General features: G+C 39.8%; 1 protein-coding gene and 1 long non-coding RNA gene across 3 annotated transcripts in view; one reads left to right on the top strand and one right to left on the bottom strand.

The window, feature by feature from the left end:
* LOC135303159 (cytosolic phospholipase A2 epsilon-like) overlaps nt 1-15,493 on the bottom strand; it is a 32,394-nt gene extending 16,901 nt beyond the window's left edge. Inside the window, exons 1-5 of one of the 2 annotated variants that reach the window (XM_064424581.1) lie at nt 15,197-15,493; nt 14,782-14,871; nt 10,422-10,497; nt 1,187-1,323; nt 263-391 (exon numbers count right to left, since the gene is read on the bottom strand). In XM_064424581.1, coding sequence (XP_064280651.1) covers nt 263-391; nt 1,187-1,323; nt 10,422-10,497; nt 14,782-14,871; nt 15,197-15,223 — 459 coding nt within the window. In that variant the 5' untranslated portion in view covers nt 15,224-15,493. The remainder of the gene's footprint in view (nt 1-262; nt 392-1,186; nt 1,324-10,421; nt 10,498-14,781; nt 14,872-15,196) is intronic. The other variant, XM_064424582.1, reaches the window with a different exon arrangement.
* Nucleotides 6,773-9,099, top strand: LOC135303160 (uncharacterized). The gene is made up of 5 exons (XR_010364660.1): nt 6,773-6,903; nt 7,545-7,629; nt 8,251-8,318; nt 8,449-8,532; nt 8,835-9,099. It is a non-coding gene; the product is annotated as an uncharacterized LOC135303160 (long non-coding RNA).
* Nucleotides 15,494-26,053: the final 10,560 nt, after the last annotated feature.

The raw sequence follows: 26,053 nt of genomic DNA, 5'->3' as shown, positions 1-26,053 counted from the left end.
GAAAGCACAAAGCTTCCCTAAAATTGCATCTGCTCTGGGGCTTGTGAATTTGACCATGACCTGTGCCAAAGGAAACCAACAGGAATCTTACAAGGCCATCTATTTTATCACTGATGTGCAGTTTCCAGGATGTTAATAAATTTTGCTCCATGTTTACCACCAAGCTGGTCCTGGTGGTAAAACCAGAAGAGACAGGACACCTCTTTAACAGAGGGGAGAGAATGGACATCAAGCTGTACTAAATATCTGACTGAGCTCTTACCTCTGGGGTTAGTGGGAATGCTGTAAAAACTCTTTCCCCAAGGGGGATTTTAGCTACATCAAAAAGCACAATTGCACGGTCATCGTCGTGAATGATGTCATCATCAGAAACAGTAATTTCCAGAACATTCTAGGAAAAGAAATTAAAAATATCCAATTCACTAGCATGCATGACATAACGAGGAATATGACATTCTGCAGCTCTTCCAGGCTTAGTGTCTGCTTTACAGAGAAGAAATAGAAAAGAATTGATGAAAAAGTATGAGAAGGAAGAGTAAGAAAGTGAGTATAAAGAGCCAGGTCTTATCAATCAAAGATGAACTAGCATCTCTTTTGGGCCAGCTGTTATGCTTTAAGTAGGTCTATAAAAAATGCAATCTTCTAGGGAGGAATATGGATTACCAAAAGTCCTATATTGCTTCATATCAGCAGAGGCAATAGAGATTACTTCATATCAATAATCACTCTTCTAGGTCCTTGGACATTCTGCTTTCAATCACCTGTTCACAGGTATTTGAGTGTAGTTCAATTATCAGCAGCAAACTGACTAAAGATCTTAATCATACAAGAATTTGGCATCATCTCCCACCATTACTTAATGTCCTTTCATAAAAAGATGTGGTTTTCTGTTACAGTGTAATTTTGTATTTTCATTTCAGTTTCTCTGTGTTGTCACAGTCATGGGTCCCATCAGCTTTCCCCAAGGAGGTCAGACTCTTATTACCCATACGTAAATAACAACAAGTATCTGTTAGGAGTAAGTTGGATTCCAGCAAAGCCAGAATTGCTCTTCTTCAGCTTGTATGGGGAATTTTAACTAACCTCAGAAATGCACTAGAAGAGATTTCTAGTTTCAGGGTTTTGGGCTAATCTGAAAGACACTGCACAGAGATTAGATGAAAAAGAGAGGTTTTGGGTTGTTTACCTTGACTTTTCTCTGTATCCGGAAGTAGAAAGTTTCATTCCACACAGGATTTCTGCAGTTTTTGATGGTTTTGGTGTGGAATATTTCATCTGAAGCTGTTGGCAACCAGAGCCTCACATAGCAATCAGATTGGCTTACTGTAGAAACATAGGCACAAAGTATCTAGCAGAGGAGGCACGATATAAGCAGTGGAGACATTGAAGTGTTCTATAGCTTAAACATGGATGAGAGATGGCCAGTTTTTTTCTGATAAACATTGGCCAAACCAGGAAGATGGAAATCACACAGGTGGATAAAATTAATTTGTTCATCTCAACACTATTTTAATAAGCAGTGTTTTCAAACAATTATGCATAATATTATACATTCAATGAAGAAAACCAATCCTAGCTAGCCAATAGAGTAGTGTGTATATTCAGGAGTCTTGTATTGGTCCATATCAACAAAATTTGGCAGGTGAAATCATGACAGAGGCAGCACAGCATTAAATTCAGACCCTGAGAGGGATTGCACATAAATTGTCTCTGTAGCAATTGAACTTAGTGAGAAATATAAAAAGAATCAGGTTTAAGTCTGATTCAGACAGTAGATGTCTGACATACCTGGTTATTAACTCCTTATGACAGATAATTAATTACTCCAGTGACCTTGATCCTCATCTCGCTAGGTGGGGTAGGAAGGGAGCGGCCTACCAGCAGCACAATTCCTGCTTCAGGAGCTCAGCAGGAACTGGAGCCTTTTCCTGGTGTTTGCTGATGCTTGAAAGACCAGGAATCTAATTCCTACTTCACACCTCTTCCCAGGAAAAGTGAAGTGGCAGAAAGGATTTGCATCTTGTGAATGGAAGGAGTGGAATGAGTGCACTTGCTCTAAATTACCATCTCCCATAGATCCTCAACCAAGTGAACACCAAAGAGATTCTCAGACCTTGGACAGGAACTTTTCCAGTGGCAGCTAGAAGGGTTGATCCATCCTGTTCTGTAAACAAAGGCTTTGGCAAGAAAAGAGGAGGAGTCTGGTGCCCTGGCAGTCAACAGAGAGAACCACCTCACCTGCTGGTGAGGACCAGCAGGGAGAAGAGCACCTACTATTTGTAAGCATGGTACAGGTCTTGAGGCAGCTCCTCAAGGGTAGAAGTGAGTTCATCTCTACATCTTTGTTCAGAATATGTTGCTTTGGGATATTTTGCCTAAAAATAAGGTGTTGCCTGAAATCCAGAGACCCTGTGACTGTGACATCCTCAGGGGAAGATGCCTGTCCATTAGGGAGATCCCCATGTAACACTTCATGCTGTATCTTGAAGGAATTTCTTGACACTGACAGGAGTTTTCTCTCTAGAAGGTAGTAGATTGCCTGTCTTTGAAATTATTTCCACTGACAAAGTATCAGAGCCTCAGATTTTAACATCATGGAGGTGACAGGATAATATGTTGACTTTGGCAATTACCAGTACAATACTTATTTTACTAGGAGTGGGAGGGCAGTGCCTGTTGATCTGTCTGATAACTGAAAACCCTTCCCTCACTGCTGCCTGACAGCCAGCTGAGCTGTGATGTACTCATCCTGATAAATGGTATCACTGCCTCGGATCTACAGAGCCTGTACAATAGCCAAGAACTAAATGTGACTTCAGGGCACCTGGACCTCCTCTCAATGCACACACAACTGCCAATCTCAAGTGTTTCAAAAACATGAATCCAGCACCTCCAAAACTGCCAGAGTGGATGGGGGGGGGGGGGGGGGGGGAAGGAATGTAATTCAGAAATTAACATTTCTGAACTGATTTAAGACATAATTTCTCTCCCTTTTAGTTTCTAGCTATCATAGGGTGCAGGAATAATGCATTTCAATATTTTTGCTGTACTTGCAAAGGCACATTATTTTCTTTTCCTTTCTTTTTCTTAAAGAAAATCAAAATGGTCTTGAAAACCAAAGTGCTTTGCCCTTATGTTAAATTTAATTTTTTCATCACATGCTGTATAAAATAAGACTTGTGACAGAACTGAAAATGCTGGCAGTGTGAAATCTCTAAGACAACCATGAATGAACAGCTGCAGTACTAATGAATGTCTTTTATTACTGTTTTATCTGGAATTTACTGATTTTCTGGAGTGTTTTCTTTGGCAAAATATCTTCATGAGACTACTGTCTAAAATTACTCTTCAGTATGTGTGTTGATTTCATAAATATTTATGTAAAATCAGCTATTGAAAATTCTTTGTCAAGCTGATGAAGTACAGCATAGATACATGGAAAGTGAGGTGGATTAAAAACTGATTTAACTAGCAGGATCGAGTGATTGTGGTTGGCAGCACAAAGCACAGGTGGAGGCCAGTCCCTACTGTGTACCCCAGAGGCTGATAGTGGGGCCAGTGCTGTTTAACGTCTGTATTAACAACGTGAGTGATGAGACAGAGGTCAGCTTCAGCAGTTTGCAGGTGGAGCAAAACCTGGGGTTGTGCTGCTGGGTGAGAAGGCTGTGCTGCCATTCACAAGGACCTGGGCTGGGGGGACGACTGGGCCAACATGAGCCTCATGAAGCTCACTGAGAGAAATGCAAAGTCCTTCACAGGAGGAGGCAAAACCCAGCACCAGGATGGGCTGAGGGCTGACCAGCTGGGCAGCAGCTCTGCAGAGAGGCATCTGTCCATGCCAGGCTGAACACAAACCATGAGCTGTCCTTGTGGCAAGCGAGGCCAGCAGCCTCCCGAGCTGCATCGGGAGTGCTGCCAGCAGCTGGAAAGGTGCTCCTTCCTCTGCTCAGCACTGACGAGGCCACACCTCTGGGTTCCCCAGTACAAGAGAGGTAAGGATGTGCTGAAGTGAACTGAACAAAAAAGTCCAGAAAAAGAATGTAGAAATGGATCATCTTCCCTTTGGGGGAAGTTGAGGGAGCTGAGACTCTTCAGCCTGAAGCAGAGAAGTTTTACAGGGTCTTATCAATTTAAGTAAATACCTGATCAGGGGAGAGAAAAATTAATAAGTCTGAGTCAGACCCTCCTCCCTGGTGCCCAGTGAAAGGTAAAAGGACACAAACCAATATACAGGGAATCCCACTGAAACATAAGTAAAAATTTAATTTTTACCATGACACTGTAAATGCCACCACACACTGTCACAGATTGCTCAGAAAGGATATGGTTCTGAACAACCCACTGAAGCCAATCCTGTTTACAGCAGGGGTCTGGACTACAAATCTCCAGAAGTGCCTTCACACCTCAGCCACTTTGTGTGATTCTGCTGTAACAAGGCTAGTTGGTCACAGACAAATAAATTACATAACAGTGTTAGTAACTCCTGTATGCAAATTTGACTTTGAAGATGGGGTGAGGTGATACCACTAGGACAAAGTACATTCTCTTCCTGTGAAGAAAGGGGACTATGCCACATCTGCTTTTGCCACAATTCCTCTACAGTCCCTACCAATGTGGAGATGTTCTTGTTTTCCATAGGATTCCTGTGATTTTCTATGTTTTCCTTTAATTTTACAGACAGTATTCCCATGTTGTTGTTCTAACTGAGCTTATGTATTTCTGTAGAAGTGGCAGTTCACTTGAACTGTTGAGGCTAAACTGTGAGACAACCACTGGGATAAATAAAAAACAACAGGATAGTTGAATGTCTGCTGAATACTATGATGATTACGATACCATTATTATATGGCAGCCCTTGAAATGACCAATCACCTTACATTATAAGGTGTAATATACCTGATAAAAGCATACAGGAGAGCTACTGAGAATGTTCCAGTTTATTCATTGCTAACTGAGAGCTAATACAAAAAAATTATACTTACATTTTCTTCATGCTCCAGTTGTAATGCAGTTGCTGGGCTTCATTAGCAGTTTCATGCCATGCCAGCCCCTTACTTCAGTGCACATGTTGCAACTTCCCTGATGACATAATGTCACCTTATGTAAATGCTGAGACATTTGAACTCACAGACTCTCTGAAAGTCAGCACTAAGTGACCCTAGTGTCCTTTTCCAATTTATAGTTTCTGATTCAATTTTTATGATGGTGAGACTGCTTCTCAACTCTTAGAGCTAAAGATCAGTTAAAAATACAAGACCAAAAGAAGTAGCGCAGAACTGTATCTATGTGTGTTACTCTATGAGAGTAGAGCCCTGTGAGGTGTACCTGAGATGAACCATCACATGCTAAAATCACTCATCTGTATCACAGGTAAGGAGAAAATTAAAGCACTGAAAATCAAAGCATATAATTAAAACTAGCCTCATAGGAACAATGAATGTAAACTACAAAATCCCATCTGTCCTGTTACTGCATTTCATAACACCAAAACGAAGAAATAATTTTCTCCTAGTGAAATATTCTTCACCTGCACAGACAGGTTCTCCTTGAATCCTAGTTTACTATAGTTCACCTAAGAGGAGGAGGAGAACTGCTCCCATTTCTCAATTGCTGGACATATTTGAGAACATTTTCCCTCACCAGCTTAGTACAATACAAATAGTATTGAGGATTTACCTCCTACTGCTGTCTGAGAGGGGATTTGGACTCAGCTAAGATCTCTACCAGTATCCTGGTGCAACACTCATTTGTAAGCACAATATTGCTGTCTGTGCCTTGTGGAAATAACCAAAGATCATAGCTGAACTAAAGTGCTCAATCAGTGATGTCTTTGACCAGGGATGAACAGAGTCCCCTTGTGAATGAACCCTTTACCCAGTCCAGTCATTTAAGTCAGGTGGCAAAATAGGATTTTCTCCCTGGAGCAGGTTCAGTGGGTGCAGTACCTGCTGCAGTCCCAGCTGAAAGTTTCATGCCCTGGGTCACCTCTCCCTCCTGCACCACTGTGCTCCCACTGGCACCACTTGCTTTCCTGGGGCAGGGCTATTAGTACCACCAGCACTAGCTGTAATCTCCCTAATTTTTTTTTGCACTTATTTTCTGTAGCAAAAATAACCCTTAGTATCTCAGGGGAATTACTCTGATTTGCAAAGGTTCCAAGTGTACTGTTGCAGAACTGACTCATTTCTTCTGAAGGAATAATATAAAAGCTTCCACCAAATAATTTCATAAGACCTTAGAGGACAAAGTCTCTGAGCACCTCTTTTATAAGTATGTGAGACCTCTCTTCATTCAAAGAAGAAAAACCAAAGGAAGATCTGAAAAGAGAAGGAAGAGTTGAGGGAGAGGACTGATTGTTCTGACGTCCCAGCTAAGACTAACAGCTTTGTTTCCACACCTGCCTGTTTTCTACAGTAGAAAATACACTGGAGTGCAGTCACATTTCAGCTAGCACTAACTTTCCTACCTCACCTCTGACAGCCTCTTCATCTGGCAAGACTTCTCTCAGAGAAGCTACTATGTTCCAGAAAAACAGCACCTGTAAACCTGAAGCTCACTCCAGGTGATTTCTTACTGGGACAGAGAGCTCAAATTCACCTCTGCAGTCCAGGAAGAGCATTGCAAACACTCAGCACCACTGAGGCTAAATGTGTCAAGCCAGACCTGACACCACCACTCTTCACTTAATCTGTGTTAACGAGCCTGAACATGCACTCCAACAGCAAAGGTCATCTCTTGGAATGTGGAATCAGCTGGTAGCCATGTAGGCTGTCACAGCTTCAGAGAGGAGTACTGTCACAGAGACCTCTGTAGTCAGGTCTTCAGGATTAGGTGAAATCCAGTGGAGTCCAGCAGTTCTGCTCTTTCACATGGCACTAAGTAGTGGTGGGGAGATGACCACAGGTCTGTGCACCTGTGCTAAGGATCTGGAAGATGTTTGCTTCCACTTCTGTGGCCTCAGGGCAAATCCCCTCTCCTATCCTCTCACTGATCCTGTTAGTCTGTGTAGCAGGTGTCAGCTTCAGCCACAGAGTTTAGAAGCTGCCATAAAACAAACAATCACTAATGATGGTGAAAATGGGCCAGGCAGGGAGCTTGGTGCAGCTCTGTGTGGCCACCCAATAGCTCACTTGTTTAAGGAGAGCAACTGGAAGGTGTTGGAGAGTCTGTGCCACCATTGTCCTCCTCTCCTATCACCCAGCTCCTTTTCCTTTCTTTTGGGAAACACTGGAAGGGTATCATCAGCAAGAAAAGAAGCTAATAGACCATTTTCCCTGCCGTCTCATACTAATCAGATATTCCTCCCACATATGGGGAGTTCTGTAGAAGTGACACCATGAATAGAGTTGGGAAACATGAGCTTTTGTAAAAGCACTAGCACTGACTTCCAGCTGAGAAGGATCAAATGGACACACCAGTGACCTAAAAAGATATTATTTTGCCAAAGGTTGCATGCAGTCTTGGACTGAGGAGGGGAATACCACTATAAAATAGGCACCAGACTGCAAGAGACTCAAACTGTAATGGAATTTATTCCTTTCTAGTTCCCGTACCACCTTCACAGCCAAGCTGCATAGAGCACTGGAGCCTGGTGATGACACTCAGTGCCTGCAGGGCAGCATGATGAGTGTAAGTGATCTTATCTGGGTGCCTTTCTCTCCAGTGCCCACAGTGAGATCAGGGAGTGCCAGAAATGTTTGAGTCGGACCCATGATTACTAATCGGCATAAAGGTTAGTTAGGAGTACAGTGCAAAATAATTAGCCCAGGTCTGCCCAGAGTATTTGCATGGTAAGAAAAGACAGAAACCAATCTTATGTAGCATGAAGCAGATGCTAGAGAGGAACATCACTCTACAGAGGAGACAGCAAAAACGGTGGGGTGACAGCAGGGATATGAAAGGGGCCAATTGACCCATTCAGGAGAAGTGAACTGTTTTCCTTTCAGTTCCATTTTTTTGTTTGTGTGCCAAACTCTATCAGCATGTGTTGTCTACAGGCAAAGGTGTAACATCAGATTTCAGGATAAGCTTGGATTTCATCCCAGGCTTATGAAACACACATCCCATGGATCTTGAGGTGCATATTAAAAAAAAAAACAAACAGCCAAGATTAAGTTGGGTGCATGTGACAGTGAGGAATATCAGTGGAATATGCAGAAGTGGTGTCCCTGAAGCCAGGATTTGACAAGTAAGTGAAAGAAAAATGTAGAAACTCTATGACCAAACAACCTGATGTGACTGCACTTGCAGCAAACAGAGAGAAAAATCTCGGAATGGAGCACTCCACATGCTGAAAAAGATGGGAAGCCAGCATTCAGGTAGAAAAAGCAAGTCAGAAGTGGCTGCATTTGTTTGAAAAGGTGGCTTGCACCTGGATTTGGTACAGAGAAACTGAAAATCTAGGGAACTCTGAAATATGTTATTACAAAAATTGGCAGTCTTCCACAGATATCTCACAGTCAGACAGCATCAGTATCAGATGATTCTGATCAGTTTTCCAAGGCAAAGTTCATATTGCTGAGAAAAGGCTAGGTAAATATAATTTTATTATTCTCTTAGCACACAGTAGCATGTCTAGTTATTTTAGTTTTCTGATATTTCAAATGCATTCAAATGTTAAAATAAAAATGTTAAGCTAAAAGAACATCAATAGCAGTGCAAAAATCAAGCATTTGAAAGCTACAATATATATTTTTGGAATTGTACTTAAGTTTTCAAATTCCAGAGTATCACACTATTTTTCCTGTGAGACTTCAACTTCTTTGAAAGCAGATAGGTTGTTACTTAGTCAACAAAGAACTATTTGATGTTTGTTTATCTTCCTTGTTCAACAGCATCCTGGTCTACAGTGCTTCATTCTATGACACCATTAGGAAACAGGCCCAAACAGGCTCTCAGAGTAGCTGGGGAATTACTGACAGAAAGAAAAGACAATTTTCTTCACCAACTGGTCCCCAAGCCTTATTTACTGGTAATTAATAAAAGAATCAGAAAATACTTCCCACTGTTTCTAGGCCTTACCTAACATCTTAAATTATAATCTCTCTACAATATTAGGAGATTCAAAGTGAGCACATCACCTAAATAGATAAGAGAGAAACAAAAGGTGTTAGAGAAGATACTCTCTTCTGTAGACAGGGCTACAGAGGCACAGAATATTTGGATGTATAAATTTACCTAAACTTCTTATGCAAGAAGTCCATGAACAGAACTAAAAACTGAGCCCACACGTCTTGAGCTCTACTCCAGGGATGTACATTTTGGTGGTAATAGGAATTTTCAAAATGTCTACAACTCACTAAGTGAGATTTCTCAGAAATCTCCCTGTTCTCAGGATGGAGGATAAGGTCACAACTGTAACACAGTTTTCTGAGGATGCAGCATCATTTTACTTTCCAATCCCTTTGCACAAGTGGCTGAATCATGGTTCTTATCTGGTTCAATTTTCATTCTAGATCAAAGGTGATACTAAGAGAAATTAAATCAACAGTTCAAAGGAATGAAGGTGAAGTCTTGCACATACATGCAGTGTTCCATAGCTCTCAAAAGGAATAGAAATTAATGTGACCTTTTCTGCTATAATATATTTTCTATTTTCTGTGGCCCAATATTACAGACAATGTGAACAGAACACTTCTCTCCACTTGACTGGAAAATTGACAAGGGTGACATCTATGGTCTTGAAACCATAGATTCACACTTCACACCAAAGTCAGTGAAATACAAAGAGAAATTTAATTTTTTGATTTTGTGGCTTCAGCAAACTTCATCATGATCTCCCAAAAAGGAAAGAAAATGCAAAACAAGAGGAGGAAAAACAGTATGGTAAAGGGACATGCAAAACCACATTTTCCTGATGTGCCAAGTTCATGAGACACATGTAGGAATGGCAGGAGAAAATTCTCAGAGAAATATCTCTGGGAATATGAACCACCAGGTGAGGGCTGTCCAAGCCCACATTTTCAGAACACTTGGCATGTCAGCTGTGATGCACCATGTACCACAGACCCCAAAAGATTTCTGCTAGACATCTTTCACTGAGGGGCAAGAGTCAGCTGATGTCATGATGCTCAGGACAACCAAAGAATTAAGAAGGACTGGTGTGTAAGTATGTCAGCTCTATATTCTATGCATTTGTCATGGATATGTTCTATAAACATCTGTGTGTTTAAACTGGTGTTAAGATATTTTCAAGCCCCTGAAACAGCTAGCTTGTCAGATAAATAATGTGAAAAAACCCCAATAAGCAAATAAACCTCTGAAATTGCAAATAGATATCATGTAGCATAAATTGCCTTCAACTGTGCTTTCTTAGCTAGTATGACTTTAGTGCTTTGCCTTTGTGCAATGTCTAGCAGAAAGAGGTGCTGATACAGTAATTTGAGAATGGTGTATCATCAATAAAAAAATCTGGTACTTACAAAAATCTGCCTGATGAGCATTTTTCAACTTTATGATTCTTACAGTAAGCAAGGAGTAAGGTGTAATTTCTTCCTGCTGAAAAAGAAAAACAAAGGAGATGTATCTTAAGTTTTGAATATATGCATTGACTGTAATACAACCAAACACTGAAAAGAACCAAGGTTCTGCTAAAGTTCTCTCTTCCAGTTGACATCACAGCAAAAATATAATAGTGCATTATGCTGCCTTTTTTCACAAACTTCATTGATCCCTAAAGCCTGTAGCTATCTACAGCACAAAGAGAAAATGTGGAAAGAGAGGATGAATAGGAAAGTTAAGATACTGTAAATAAGTTGAAAAAGTTAATTTATCCAGTAACATTAAATTGTACACATGGTCAGCAGCCAATATGAAGACAAAATTCAAATGCTTCAAAATCCAAGATGCTTCAAATTTGGTTTGCTATTGATCAACAGCCTGTGTTATGCTGTAGGTAGATTCAAGGCCTATACAAAAAATTATTCTTTTAGTGCAGTGCTTGGATAATTGGCAAGATGGGGGAAAACGATAGGTATTTTTATGTTTTCTTGCTTGTTTTTAAAACACTCATTTTCATGAGAGAGAGAGATGACTAAGGATGAGGGTTAGGACCTTAGGGAATGTCTCAGGACTCCACAACACACAACTTTGGACAAACACTCCTAGTTTGCTTTGTGGGAACAGAGGTTTTCCTTACCAAGGATGGTTATCTGATTGATGGACATGGAATAGTTTTGACTACAATCCATAATTTCAAAGAAGGCTATCTCCAATTCCTTGTTGAAGGTGTCAGGCATGACCATCTGGGTCTGTAAAAGCTGTGGCAATCACATAAGCTTGGTGGATTTTACATCTTCAGAGAATACACTCATCATGTCCCCTAGCAGCAGCTAGAGCAACAGGATATCAGCAAAAAGAAGGAGAAAACAGACAATGCTTACTATGGCTGCAGCACAGGTGGTTATTTTGATTCTCTAACTGTGGGAACAGTTGGGGAATATTTATCAAAAACAGCTCAAGTTTATAGAAAGGACAGAGAGTTGACTCATGATTGTACAAAACATACTGAATGCCAAAGGTAAATCAGCACTGGAGATGGCTCCCTCTCTCCCTGTTTAGGAACAGAAGCAAAAGAAAAGAAGGATTTCAGATTGTATTAAGTTCTGCAGTGATGTATGATTATAGTACTAAGAGGTCTTGTTTGGTAGGAGTACATAAAATTACTGCAGTGAATGTCTGAGGATGAGGCTTTGCAGGGGAAAGAAAATGCAAACGGCCCTGAGGTCTGACTGCTGCTGCTACCTGAAGAGCTTTAATCTGCATACAAATATGTTATCAGCAAATCCTGAATTGGGTATCTCCAACAAAAGGGGAAGGTATAAATATTATATCTATAAATAAAATGTATTTTAAAAAGTCACCTTGAGTTTGGCTATGAAATAATAAGGAATTTTTAAGGACTTCTGAGCAAAGCATTAATGAAAAAAATATTATAGCATTAAAATAAGGGATGTGTTAGTTTGCACTAGCAAGGATCTAGCTACTAGTAGTTCTAGTAGCAAAGATCTGTGTAAGTTATAAAATGGCCAAACTTATTATGATGCCACTTGTGTATTTGCAAACAGATATTCAGATAAATAATACTGAAGGCACAGCATATAGAGGGGGTCAAGAAATAGGTGGCCACTTCAGGGGCCAGTAGGTAGGTGGTCACTGATATTCAGAAAGAGCTGAAGGAGAAGTTCTCACAATGGCAGAAGACAAATAGATCAGTAATTCTTAGCAAAGTCACAACATGAAACATCATCAACAAGAAGGGGTGGCCAAAGAAAGAAACTGTTATGAAAGCTAATGACCAAAATTTGGAAAAGACAGTAAGTGAAATAGAGCTGGTTGAAGATCATGAAATTATTAGGAGAGGTTATCTATTTTCTGAGAGACTTCTATTAAAATAACAGGGAGTTACTCTTAAGTGAAGTAAGAGAATGCATGCATAAATGTGCTGCTACTGTGACAAAAGTCAAAGACTGCTACAAAGGTCAAAGTATAAGAAATCAGTGAGACAAGACAGTGCATCAGCTGAAGTGTGCAGAGCATTGGACCATGGGGAATCCATCATAAAATTTAGCTTAACCTCTCAAATAATTTCCATCTCTATAAGAATGAAAGACATGAAGGTCATCAAAGGAAATTGCACAAAAATTGCAGGAATTTTCAGGCTATGAAGTTGTACAAAAAAATGGCAAGATTGATGTTTTTATTAAACACTGGGTAATTGAAAGGCATGTTAAATAGAAGCCAGTGCCTAATAGAACCATCAGGCTTGCCCATGAGCTCAAGCTTATGACTAGGAATCATATCAGAATGTCTTCAGTGAGCTGACTGGTTAAAATGCTAACACTTTTTGCTGTGAGGTACAGAAGCAACACATCAAAACAAGTGGGCTAAGTGCCAAAAAAACGCATCTTCATCGGGCTACAAAGAATAGAATATCTTGGCTTCTGGGTGGGTGTATTCCAAAACTGAAAAATAAGTTAACCATTGTTGCTGAAAGTCATATATAAGGCACAGGATATTTTACATGGCTGTCTTTGAAACAGGAGAGGTAAGATCTCAGCATTATCAGAACACAGGCTGAGCCAGCTCCACACAATTGTGAATTGCTGTTACAGTTTCCTGAAAATTTAGCAGTGGAACATATTTGACTTTGCACTATAGGTAGGGAACAGCTAAATTCCATGCACAGCCCCAGGCATGTTTTACTAAACCAAATCCTTAATTATTCAGTTTATCACAGAGCTATGCGAAGCCCTCTCAAATTGAAACAAGTATTTAGGCAAATGTCTGAGCATTTGCATTAAGGAAAGTTTATACCTGTTTACTTCTCCTAGAAGTCAAGATCTGCTACAAGCATGTTATCCTTTCTAATAGCTCTCTACTAATGATTATCTATGTAAGCTATGACTTACAAAAATTGAGGCAATTACTAAAAGCTACCCAGGAAACTCAATACCTGTAAGAGGCAGAAATTGGCCAGTTTAGACAAGTCTGTGCCTTTAGTGCCAGTTTTCTGCCAAGATTTATTACAGAGGAGAGAAGACATTCAAAACCAGGAGGTAAATAAAGAGTGTCTGAGAATGTCTTTGTTGTTAAATGCCTGTGCACAGCAAACAGAACTTTCAGAAGTTCATTTGGCAGGAAGAAATTATGGCATGAATAATGAATTGAAGCTGTGGAAAGGGCCCCACAGCCTCCTATACACTGGAGATTATGGTCACAGGATGATTTTTTTTTGTGTTACTTCATTTATGTTCTAAAACATATGCTGTATTCTAACATCTTTATGTAAATGTAACTATGGGGTTGGCTGCTTTTAGCCATGGATATTCTAAACCAAAACAGAACTTCAGTATGAGTACAATAAATCATTATAAAACTGCTATGGAGATTGGGTCATCATTTTCCCCCAACAGCTGCTTTTGCTGCTTTAGTACATTCTGTTGCTGAGCTTTGGCATACATGCACACACAGAGATCAAATTTGGAGCACCTGAATGCCATGTGAGTTTTGGTTGTGCTACTTTGCCCTTTACAATAAGTTTCACTCCCCACTGGTAGTTTGTACCTTTTGTACACTAATAGCACTCTGTAGGAGCTGCCAGCATGCTGTTAACAAGAGATCAGTTTGATCAATCAGTTTGATAAGGTTGTGACATACACAGGCAAAACAATGTTTGTAGTTTTCTGTTCATTTGGTAGTCTGGTTACAGAAAAAAAAAAACCCAGCCAAACATATATGAGCTACAGATCCTTGAATCACACATCACTTAAAATATCATCAAAAGTAAGTTTTCTTTTTGTTTGGAGCCCCCTTGTTTTGCTTTGAGGAAGCTTGGCACAATGCCAGCAGCAAAGACCATCACTGATAGAGCTGCTACATGTTTGATGCCACTCTATCTCTGCCAGAGGCCCTGCAAACGTGTCCAGAGTTGTTCTTTCATTGTGGGGAAGTGCACAGGGATCAAAGTGGGCATTTGTTCTGAAAACTGGCAATAATGACCAAACCCCAAAGGTTCAACAACAGCCATGCTCTGACTTTCCAACTCTGCCAACATTCTCCATTTGTTCTGGGTAAAGCTCCATGAAGTCAATAGGTAGCATTAGAACAGTCAAAGTCAGTCTCATTTTAACAGTAAATCAAGAACATTTTCACTAAGAGATTTCCCTAAGGAACAAAACCATGGAAGTAACACATTCTATGTTATTAATACTATGCAGATGTTGCATTTCAAAAAAGTATTGGTTTAGTCCCCCATATTTTTAGTTTGTAGAAATATGGTACCTTAGCATGATCCTCACTTGGGGCTACATAGTGCATCACCCATTTTCTTTCTTCATTTTCCAAGGGGCTTGATTTTCTGCTTGAATGCTGCTGAGGGAAGAAGAACAGGGGATGAAAAAGAGAGTTAAGTTTTTTTTTTTAAAACTTATTTCAATTCCTCACTGTAGCATTCCAATGTGGAACAGGCAATTTGCACCTCCTCATTGTGGCTAATAATTAATGTACCAGTTCTGTGCTATATGGAAAGATTCTGACTCCAGGTCCTGGTAACTGCAAATATCCAAGAAAGGACAATCTTGCTTTCTTCGAAATTTATGTCCTATAGATTACAGGGGACTTGACCTGTTATAATTCAGGGGCAAATCTGAATCAAAACTGCAAGACTCCTTCCAGGGTTGTTCTATTTTCCACTTACCTGAGATAAGGCAGAGGTTGATGCCATCGAACTCGCTGCTACATTAAAAGCAGCTGCTGTGGATGGCACCTTAGTACTGGGCTCCACAGGCGCCAGTGCCTCCTGAAACAAATTTACAATCTTGACGAAGTCTCAGAAGTTGCTGAACAGGTGTTTTATTGCACTGAGTCAGAGCTCCACCCCTCCACGATTTCTGAAACAGGGAAATTTCCCACCCACATTATTTGTCCAAAGAGCAGCTGCTGTAAGGTGTGAGCCTTCTTATCTGCAGGTCCTGTGGCTGAGCAGAGCGTGATGAGGGACCAATCATTCCCACCTGGGGCTCAAGGAAATGCAGTAGCAACTGTAACCTGGCTGATGATATGGTAGAGATCATCTATGTGAGATAGCCTTACAATAATACTCTAAAAGTGAGGATAGCAACAGCCTAATTAACGCATCAACATATTTTCTCCATGCAAACACCTGAATTCAATACATGATTATATCCATAATAAAAAATAATTTTAAAAACAGCTATGGAGATGATAATTAAAATGAAGACATTTACATGGGAAGATAATAAGAATTCTATTGAAGGAAGATTTTTCCCTGAAAAGTGCTGTTGCATCATGATTTCTGTGTACAGACTTGATTTTCTTGTAGTGTTCCATCTCAAAAGAAATAAAAGAAGATATGATAACCAACATTTCTCTGCTCCCTAAACCACACTGTATCATTTTTCCATTTGAAATGTCTTTCTTATTTCTGGGCTTCACATTTAATACAGCATACAACTTAAAAAAATTAAATGAGACTCAAATATTTCACCTTGAAAAATCATTAAATATTTCCACAAACTCCAATACCAATTTCTGATGCAGAACAGCTCCAGATTGCTTACCAACTGTATTGAAATTGTCATCTGGCTAGATGCTATTAGCAGATTATTGGAATTTAACAGACTGATGCAACAATTTTTTGTTGGAATTTTTTTAATCTAATGAGGATCTGCATGTGTTCAGCACACCTCTAGGAAGCTCAGTGATTAAATTTTCTAAGATATTGTGCAAGCATTATTAGGCACGTATACATTTGCATTGAAAGTCCTCCTGAATGATTAAAATTAGTGCTTATGAAAGAACTTGAGATTAATAGGATGACAAAGCATCCTGCTTCCTCTTAGAGATGGGCATACATGTGAAATCACTGCCACTCTGACTGTGGGTATGAGTTTTGTACTAGGACCCTGACTAACAGAAACTAGAGACAAACCCAATGACTTCTAGAAGTCTCATTACATACTTTTCTTATGTGAACAGAGGAAATGACATGAAAAGTTGTTCTTACAAGAAGAACAAGTTAAGACAATCTGATCAATTTACATGGAGTATTCCATCCTTCCTAAAGTTTGGTTTCTTAGGTTTAATTTTATATCTGCATTATCTTTTTTGTTGTTGCTTTTTGAAATAAGCACATTAATTTTATCACAAAATGCAAGTTTGCTTTTAACTTCCTTTCTCACCTTCATTGTATTGAAACTTTCTGGAACAGCTTAACTGAAGCCAGAATTAGATAATCTACAGCAATGTGTTAAGGAGAGTCACAAGTCTCTCCCATTCCTTGGCTGATGCTTTGCTTAATGTGAGCACCTGCATTTCTGTAAAAAAAATATTAGAATATTTTTTTTCCTGTTAGAATGTTGACAAAAAACCATTTAAACAAATGTAACTGTATACATAAAAGCACACATATTTTCTATTTCTTCTGCTACAACCTACCTGTGTCCCTGGTTGAAGTGCCTAGAAGAGTTTCAGTACCTCAGCCGAGGAATGAAAACATTTGTTACGACTTCTTTGTAATTGTGCCATGCAAAGGCTATCAGATCGAGGTCATGTTTCTGAAATGTATGGAAGCTAATGGGTGTGAGGTTTTTGCACGAGATTCTCTTTTCATTTACCTTGCATATTGCACCTTTGCTTTTAAGACAAAAGGAAATGAGGAGGGGGAAGAAGCTTTGGCATCTCTTAGGAAGCTGACTAAGAGTTGCTTGTTGCCTGACAACTAACTTTTCTTTCCCAACTCAAGCCTTCCCTATATGAAATACCTGTTCCTTAAGCTCAAGTCAGAGGTGGCCAAAGGTACCTTTGACTCAAAGCTGGCACTGGTATCAGATTTCCTAAATTAGTTCAAAGTTCAAAATTGCTTTTTACTATGAAGCACTATTCCTTTTGAGGCAAACACATCCTTTTCATAAGGTGTGCACTTAGGATACACTTGACTATGGCTTGACTTGACTAAATCATCTGAAAGTTAAACTCATGGTAGAAGCTGGATGTGTTTTCTCTGTATTGAGTGGATGAAAAAAAAGCATGGTGACTGCAAGTAGCGAATAAACACCGACACACTGGATTGTTCTGGAGAAGCCTTAATGTCCAGACCACACTTGACATCTAACTTCTGAATGTCTCTAAGTAGCTGAGATGAATCTCACCCTGGGTAATCAACATGTCCTCTTTAGCCACTGGTTTCCAAAGTTACAGATGCTGAGGGAACCTGGCATTGAGGAGCCTGGTTTTGTTGTTAGCACGTGATTCACCCTGTTGCAATGTGAAGCTGCAAAACACCCTTGGGCAAAAGCTCTATTAGCATATAAATGAAAAATCCTCTCTGGTATCCATTCAAATAACAAAGAAGAAGTTCTGTGATTACCAAGATAGCAGAGAATGCAACATTCAATGTGGCTAGTATCAGTACAAACTTCCAGCCATACTCAGGTTAAGGATAACTAAAGGATTCACCACCCCATGGTGGTGAAGCAGACAGCCTGACTTGGGACTGCTGTACATAAAGAACAGGCTGTGCAGTGGTAGCTCATGTCCAGGTGCATTAAAGGAGTAATATAAAGCTGGGATTTCAGTGAAACCCCAGGCTGCAATCTGCAGAAGTTCAGAAACAGCTTTATAAGCATCCAAGACAACTTTGGGATAAAAGGGAAATGTCAGAGGGAAAGACTGACAGGAGAGGGCTGCAACAACTCTCTGAGGAAATGCATTCGTGACTTGTGGGGCAGAGCCCCAGTGGTCAAATGATACATTTAGTGCAGCTCCAGGAACAGAGGAACTTTGCTGGGCCATCCCAACATACTACACTTATGGCAATTTTGGGGTCTGTCTGCCAGCTGTGAGATAGTGGTGAGATGCAACTCATCCAGAGTTGCTCTGCCTTGAAATGATTTTCATTTAAGGTTTTTTCTGCAATGATTTTTTCCCCCTCATTAGTCTGATTGTGTCTAAGACCACAATAAACACATACTAAAACTACAACTACAACTGAGTTAGGAATTCAATATTAATGCTGAAAGACATGGGTTGGATCAGATTTAATAATTAAAAGATTTATTAAAGTGACTGCTAAGGACAAATAAAAGATCAGATAGATTTTGTGTTTTCTTTCCATTTTTGTCATTCACTCTTCATGATTGCTCTCTTCAGACTCTCATTCTTTACACCTTCTCTGAAGCCTACAGCTTCTTCATTATGTCTCATACCTATACCATGGGCTTTTGATATCAGCTGCTTCAGCACATGTTCCTCTCAGATTTTTCAGACCACCTTTCTGAACATAGGAGAAATCCCTTCTGGTTTACTCCTGATTACTATCTTTACTAGAAACAGCCATGTTCTATTCAGGGATACAGGTAAATGGAGCTAATGTGCATCAGTATGATGCTTCAGGCATTGAAAGTACTATCACATCTGAATAAAAGCAAAAATGTTCAAGTCCAAGTCAGAAATCAAGAGATCATATCCATCCCCACAAGAGCAATGCTGAATATTGCTCACAAGAATCAGGCTTTAATATAGCAATGGCTGTGAAACTGTGCCTGATCCACATGGCTGCTTCTGGTGACCTATATAGTCTTTATTTGAACAAGATATATATATATGTCATAATGAGAAAGGTATACATAAACATATTTATACGTAATTAAAATATAGATTAATAGAATCTTTCAGGTTGGAAAAGTCCTCTAAGACCATTGAGACCAACTGTTAATCTAACACCGCCAAGTCTACCACTAAACCATGAAGGCATTGGGGAAGAAAAAGTGAAATGGCTTGAGAAAATTTGGACCATAAGGTAAAGTCAGCAGAAAAAGGAGTGCTTCTATTCACTAGAAATATTAACTTGATTTTAAAAGATCTCTGTATGCTCCTCCTCATGACAAAGAGGGAGTTTAGATATTTGTTTTTATATACATGCCAACTTTACTCAGACACAGAAAAAACGTGTATTCAGAAAATATTTCAGAAACTCTCCAAGAAGTACTTAATGTTCTGGACAAATACTGATAGTACCTCATATTTGCAGAGTTATTTGGTCTGTTTATTCTTTCACAGAACATAATCTCTCTTCTGATTTGACTCATAGAAGACCTGTGCATATGCAAAAATGTAATACCTCTTTATTATGGAGTTTATACATCAATTTCTTAAATTAGTCTTTCTTTGTAAGGCACACCCTGCCTTGAGTATTTTAATTCTTGCCAGGATCACTGCATTATCCCATCAAACACTAAAAGATGTTGGGACTGCTAAAGCCACTTATGAAGAAATAACTGGCCTCTAAACCTTTTCATCTGTACTAGGTTAATGGTATCATGCTATCTTAATAAAATCAGCAAGTGCTGGAGAGGTACAACTCTGAATTTATTATCCTTGTCTAACATATGTGACATCAGAGGCTAACATCAGCTTTAAATTTCCAGTGTTCACTGTAGTTAGCTCCAAGGGGTAAAGTACATTACAAAAAAAAATAGTTGATGCATAAATCCATTGGTTATCAGGGTGCCTTTCCTGACTATAGAGAGTAAAATGCCATTTCCCATGAGAGCCGTTTGAGAGTCCCAGGCAAGATCAAGGGAACCCCAATGCAGGTGATGGGTTCAGCCCTGATTCTGGCTTTTCCTCCAAGCCTTCCCCATTGTTAAGCAGGGTCTCTTTGACCACCTCAGTGTAAAAGTGGCCACAGCACCTTTCTGAGTGCATTGCCTTTCCAGCCAAGAGCGTTATGGTCAGTATGTTTCAGCACACATCAAGAGACTGCTTTTCTCAACACGGCAATGCCTCAGGATTTGGTATAATGAAATTCCTATTTTTTCTGTCGTTTTCCATATTACAAAAGATGATGCATTATGAGACCACAGCTCACATCTGATGCAGATGTCTCCAGTATGAGAGCCCTGGTGAGAAAACACAAGCTATGGGAAGAGAACATCCTTAGGGAAGGCAAACCTAGATGAGGAAAGGCTGCCAGCCACTGTAGGCATTTCCCACCCCATTTGCCAGCTGAAGAGGAAAAGGAAGCACAAGGTTAGGTGATGTACTCACTCCAGCTCATCTTGCAGTGCGGAAATTCCTTGTGCCCCTTCCTTGTATGAGAAAGGCCTGGCTGTTGCAGAAGCTCTCACATCCAGTATCTCCCTTGTGTGCTGTTCATTCATTGAGCAATCTGAACTGGTGCGCATGGCAGCCAATCTTGCCCCATATACTGTATGTTGTCACTGGGAAGATGGAATGATAGCCCTTCCAGGGCTCCTGGTAGGTCATGTAAGCAGTGCTTAACAAATCCAGGCTCTGTTGGGAGTCAAAGCTGCTCTTTGTTCCACCTGAGCTATCACCGTGCCTCGTGCCAGCTGCCCATGGGATGGGGTCTCAGCATTGCTACAATACATGACTTCACATGGTTATTAACCAAACAGTGCTATTTCTAGGGGACTCCACATGGCTTCACAGTTATCTGTGGAGCCAAGTATGGGAGAATTTGGGACTGGTAAGCAAAAGAGTCTCACCATCATTCCACAGGCTCTAGCTGAATAAAATACAAACCTGTGCAGGAATCTAGTGTGGCCACTTACTCACAAAACGGCTAATCACAAAGATTATACTATGTCGACAGCTCTGTATGGAACGACTTTAAAGAAACCATTGCAAAACATCTTAAGGAAGTGTTTCAGAACTGCGTAGGGAAAGAAACATTCTCCAGAAGATCGAGATAGGCAACTTTGTAAGTACATCCTATTACATGTGAAATTAGATCGCCATTGCAACATTATATTGTGCTAAAACTCACCGGCATCAAAGTCAAGCATGACTCCTAGGTCAAGTCAAGAAAACAGATTAAAGAAGAACAAATTCTTAGTGGCAACACATTGCTGAATAGCCATTATAATAAATGTAAGGGAGCCACACGTTACTAAAGCATGTGGAAACCTGTCTAAGCAGCTCTTGCATCAACTCTCACATGTTTGATATTTTGACCCTATGTGATGTAACAGTTTAAACCTACTCAGTTAGATCACATTGCACAGATACAATATGAAAGGAAAATTAATTATTTGCTGCATTTCCACAAGTCCGAGAAAATAATTAGCTCATATATGCTATGGAAATGTTTATGAAGAGAAAGCAAAATGCTATCAAAGGTTTGGACTTATTACTTCATATAAAAAACAAAATAATTACTAATTATGCAGCTAAATCAGGAATTATAATAAAACACTTGTATTCTATGTTCAAAAAGAAGACACTTTACATGTTTCGTCAATGAATAATGAAAATAATCCCAGAGTCATACAACATGTAATACGACAGAACAGAGATCATTCTTACCAATTCATTTCTAAAATGTTGTCTAGGATTCTCGACTATCTATGCTTCAGCTATTTTAATTCTTGGTATACTGCAGAACTGCCAAAACAATGTGAATTGTGCCAATTCCAAAAAGTAGCAAGGGGGGTGTAGTAACGTGCCAGTAGTTTGTTTACCCTGGCTGCCATTGCCATAATGAACACAATATCTGACTAATTAAAAATCAGTTATCATATATTACCACTCTGGGTTCTCTTGCTATTCCTCAAAATGTGGGATGGTAGTCATGCATGCCAAATGCTCCATCCTGAAGTAGTTGATAGAAGTACCTGCGTTAAATGGAGAGTTGGTTTCAAGCTACATACATTCCTTACATTTATGCTTCATACATTTTGTACAGCATTTGTAATGTATGCATGTTTATATTATATATAACTTTTAGCATACAAAGCAATTATACACTGAAAACTGCACTCCACCACACAAGGGAGTGTTTTGCCAAAAAAAGATTGTTGATGTGTAATTAGTTGGCCTTAGGACAGTCATCAACTAGTACAATTTACTGTCTACACACCAGATGGTTCCACCCAATCAAATTCCATATGTATGTGTGTGTGCGTATAAAAACACCGGGGGAGATTTGGAGTAAAAAATTATGTCTGAAATATTTTGCATGAAGGCAGAAGTAAGAGACCTATCTCTCTTGCATGTGAACTGAATCCCTAGCCATATGGCTCAGTAAATAGCTTAAGAATGATGTAGCTGTGAAATAAAAGAACAGAGAAAAAGGATAGGAAAGGTGGTAGAAGTTGATATTAATAAATGGATACAACTTTGCCTTTCTTTTCTTTTTTCCTTTTGTTTCCTTTTTTTCCCTTTTTTCTTTCTTTTTTAAACTTTGCAAAAGTCTTACTTGTATTTGGACTATGCACAGAAATTCTTCTTTAATTTCCTTATTTCAGGTATGCTATAGAGGTGGTGCCCCTATGAGACCAAAACGTGCTGTCCTACGGATGTATTGATCTTGCAAGGCAGGTTACTGAAGCTGTCTTTAAGTGACCAGAGTGCACCAAGGCTGAAAAGGATGTCAAAGTAATTACAGGATGTCCTCCCAGAAATGTGCATGGCATAGCAAAATGGCAATGAAAGGTAACTGCATGGAAAAGACATCTTTCTGGGGTTAGTGTTAGCTTGAAGTTCCCGGCAAGGTGATGAGCAGTTTTGGTAAGCCCTGAGCTGTCTCTGGTAGCCAGTCAGGAGGAAATAGTGTTTTTTCAATATGAAGAAACAGATTTTGTTCTGTCCTGAAATATCACTTTTTTTTTTTAGTCTATTGTGCAAAGATAGCAAGATCTTTTAATGCAAAGGCTGAAAAGAAAGTGTATATATTAGGAAGGTAAAGAATATTTTTTCTAATTGATTTCAGAAGTAGGCCTCAGTGATATATATCACTGAAAATTTTCTTTTGAGGAATTTTTAAGAGTTTACCAGTTTCAAAGTCTATTGAACATTTTCTTGAGAGCTTTGGAAGTAAATAAGGCACCCTGACTAGCCAGATTTGCAGAAGAACAAATATTGATGGAATAATACTTAGGATAGGGCAATCATAAAGAATGATCTGACCTGCTTGATAGACTGGCCTGATTAACCATGGTAAAATCTAATGCACTGGAGTGTGAGTATGATTAAAGAACTGCCAAATGTATGTTTCAATTTACTCCCCCATACAAAGGGAAGATTAGAGTATGGAAAAAACTTATTGACCAGCTTATGGAAGACAAACAAATGGTGAGAATACTTTAAAGACAAATGAGGACAACCAGATTCTTATATAGAAACTGGCAATTCATTTATATGTAAGAGTATAAGAATAACAAAACAATGTCTCAGCGTGTAGCAGTAGTGGGAAGGGTAGTCTGCATTTGATAAAGGGATAATGAAGAATTGGAGGGAGTGCAAGAGCAGAGATACAGCTGGATGCATCAAACAAAGGGGGGGGGGTTTATAATCAGAATTTGAAGGATTGCATCTACTGGTTTGATGAAAAGAAGGCTGTGATGTAAACTATTTTATAAAATTGATCCTAATAAAGAAACAGCGCTTATGCAATGGCTTTTAAGGTACTAGGAAAAGATGTAATGTGCTATTATCTGGGCTCTGACCAAAATAAATGAGGCTGGGAACAAGGTGCATACCCATTGATGGAAGATGATCACTGACCACAACATAGCTCCACACAATGTGATGATTTCACCATTCCTGATATCTATAACAGAAGAGGGATCATTTTTTCTTCAAGATAGACTTCGGTCAGCCACAGATCAAGACTAACATTCCAGTAACTGCATGGCAGGTAACAGTCTGACATCAGTCAAGTCTAACAAGATGGTCTCATGGTACTTCTGGCTTTTGTAAGCCATGGAAAGAAATCAGATCAATAATTTAGTACAATATAAAGCTAATTTTCTATTTTACTTGTTCTTCCACAGTCTAAGAGCAATTCACCAGAGTTACACAATTGAATAGCTCTGTAGTGTTATAAAATGGACTTACCGAAGAAGTGCAACTGGTAGGACCATTTAGCAAGCAAAAGTGGGAAAGCCTAGAAAACTATCCCAACATTCTGTTAAAGGCTTGTCATGTACTTGCAAACAAGGATTGCAAAGGCAAAGGAGGCAGTCAAGCTAGGTATCCCTCCAGGTTTCGATTTAACATCCAACAACTTTGCAAGCGCTCTTCACTTCTCCTAGGACCTTCCAGACTTATTTATTGCACTCCCTGCTGAACTTCCTCTTGAGGTTTCACATGCAAAAGGTGTAAAAAGCCTCCCTCAAACTTGATGAATCTTGAGTAATGCCTGTCAGAAAATGTCTAAAATGAGACTTTTTTTTAAATGACCACAGTGTATTCAAAAAGCCTATCCATGTGATGGGTGTCCTAGAAGAAAAGGCAAGCACAGAGCCACATATGGTATACCCAGCTCCCCACTAGCTTGGGAATGGCTGGAGCTGGAAGCATTAGTGATACTCTGTAAAGAAATTGCATCTGCCCTGCTTGTAGTTGTAAGAACCATGGCTTGAGATGTGAACACTTACTGTGCAAAGAAAGTGAACTCATCATGAGAAAATCAGTCCAGCCTCACTACACCAATTCTCAGACTAATTCTGAAAGGATAGGTGTAAAGTGAAGAATTGCTGAGAGACAGAACCTGTTTATAACTTATAAAAATATATCTTCCAAGAATTTATCCTGGACAAACCACACTATTAAAGCTACAACTTTTCAGCAGTACAGAAATAAAAGCATGAGTATAGTCAGAGAGGTCCCTTGTAGGAGCAAGGCAGGCATTTCACAGGCACCCCTCCCTGTCATTGACACTTCTGCTCTGTATTCTAGAACTGAGAGCTGCACAGAGCACTGTTGTCCTTGCCTGACCTGTCATTGCAGAAACACCATGTGCTGCTGCCTCTGCCAGACTGATGATGCTGTTTAAAGCTTCAGAGTAACACGACTCAGCCAAGCACACTGTGAATATCTTTATGTACTTGTTTGGAAAGCAGAGATAATATCCTCCATATTAGCCTTGAAATGCAGCTGGCAGCCACAGGGGCCACCCCAGCAGCAGCCCACACTCCTACCAATACTTTGTCATGTAAACCCTATACAGGAAGGCACAAAATACTTCAGAGACAAGTATAAACTGGGAGAGGAGTGGCTGGAGAGCAGCCCTGCAGAACAGGAACCTGGGGGTGATGGTCAGCAGCAGGCTCAGTATAGGCCAGCAGTGTGCACTGGCATCCTGGGGTGCATCAAGCACAGCCTTTCACATTCTAGTCTGTATCTTCTGCATTCCAAAGAATTTTAAATGTTACCACAGGTGGTTTCAGTAGGCAATAAATTGTAGATAGTCTACTGTTATGTACTCTGAGAAACTCAGCCTAACTTTAACCTTTCAACATCACCTTCTAAAAGCACTACAGCAAAAAAAACCCAAATCCCAAAAAATCCACAATCCACAGAAAAACATCCAACTAACCAAAAAAACAGCTCAAAACCTGACAAACCCACAAGACATTTACACTGCAGACTGCAATGAAGTGTCCCCTCCTCTCCTCTCTCCTCCTCTCCAGGCTGGACAGACCAAGTGACCTCAGTCACCCCTCATACAGCTTCCCTTCAAGGCCCTTAATGGTTTCAATGCCCTTGTTTGGACACTCTCTCACAG

This window comes from Passer domesticus, chromosome 6 (genome assembly GCF_036417665.1).
Source record: "Passer domesticus isolate bPasDom1 chromosome 6, bPasDom1.hap1, whole genome shotgun sequence".
In the NCBI taxonomy this organism is placed as follows: domain Eukaryota; kingdom Metazoa; phylum Chordata; class Aves; order Passeriformes; family Passeridae; genus Passer; species Passer domesticus.
This window is presented reverse-complemented; position numbering and strand designations above follow the sequence as displayed.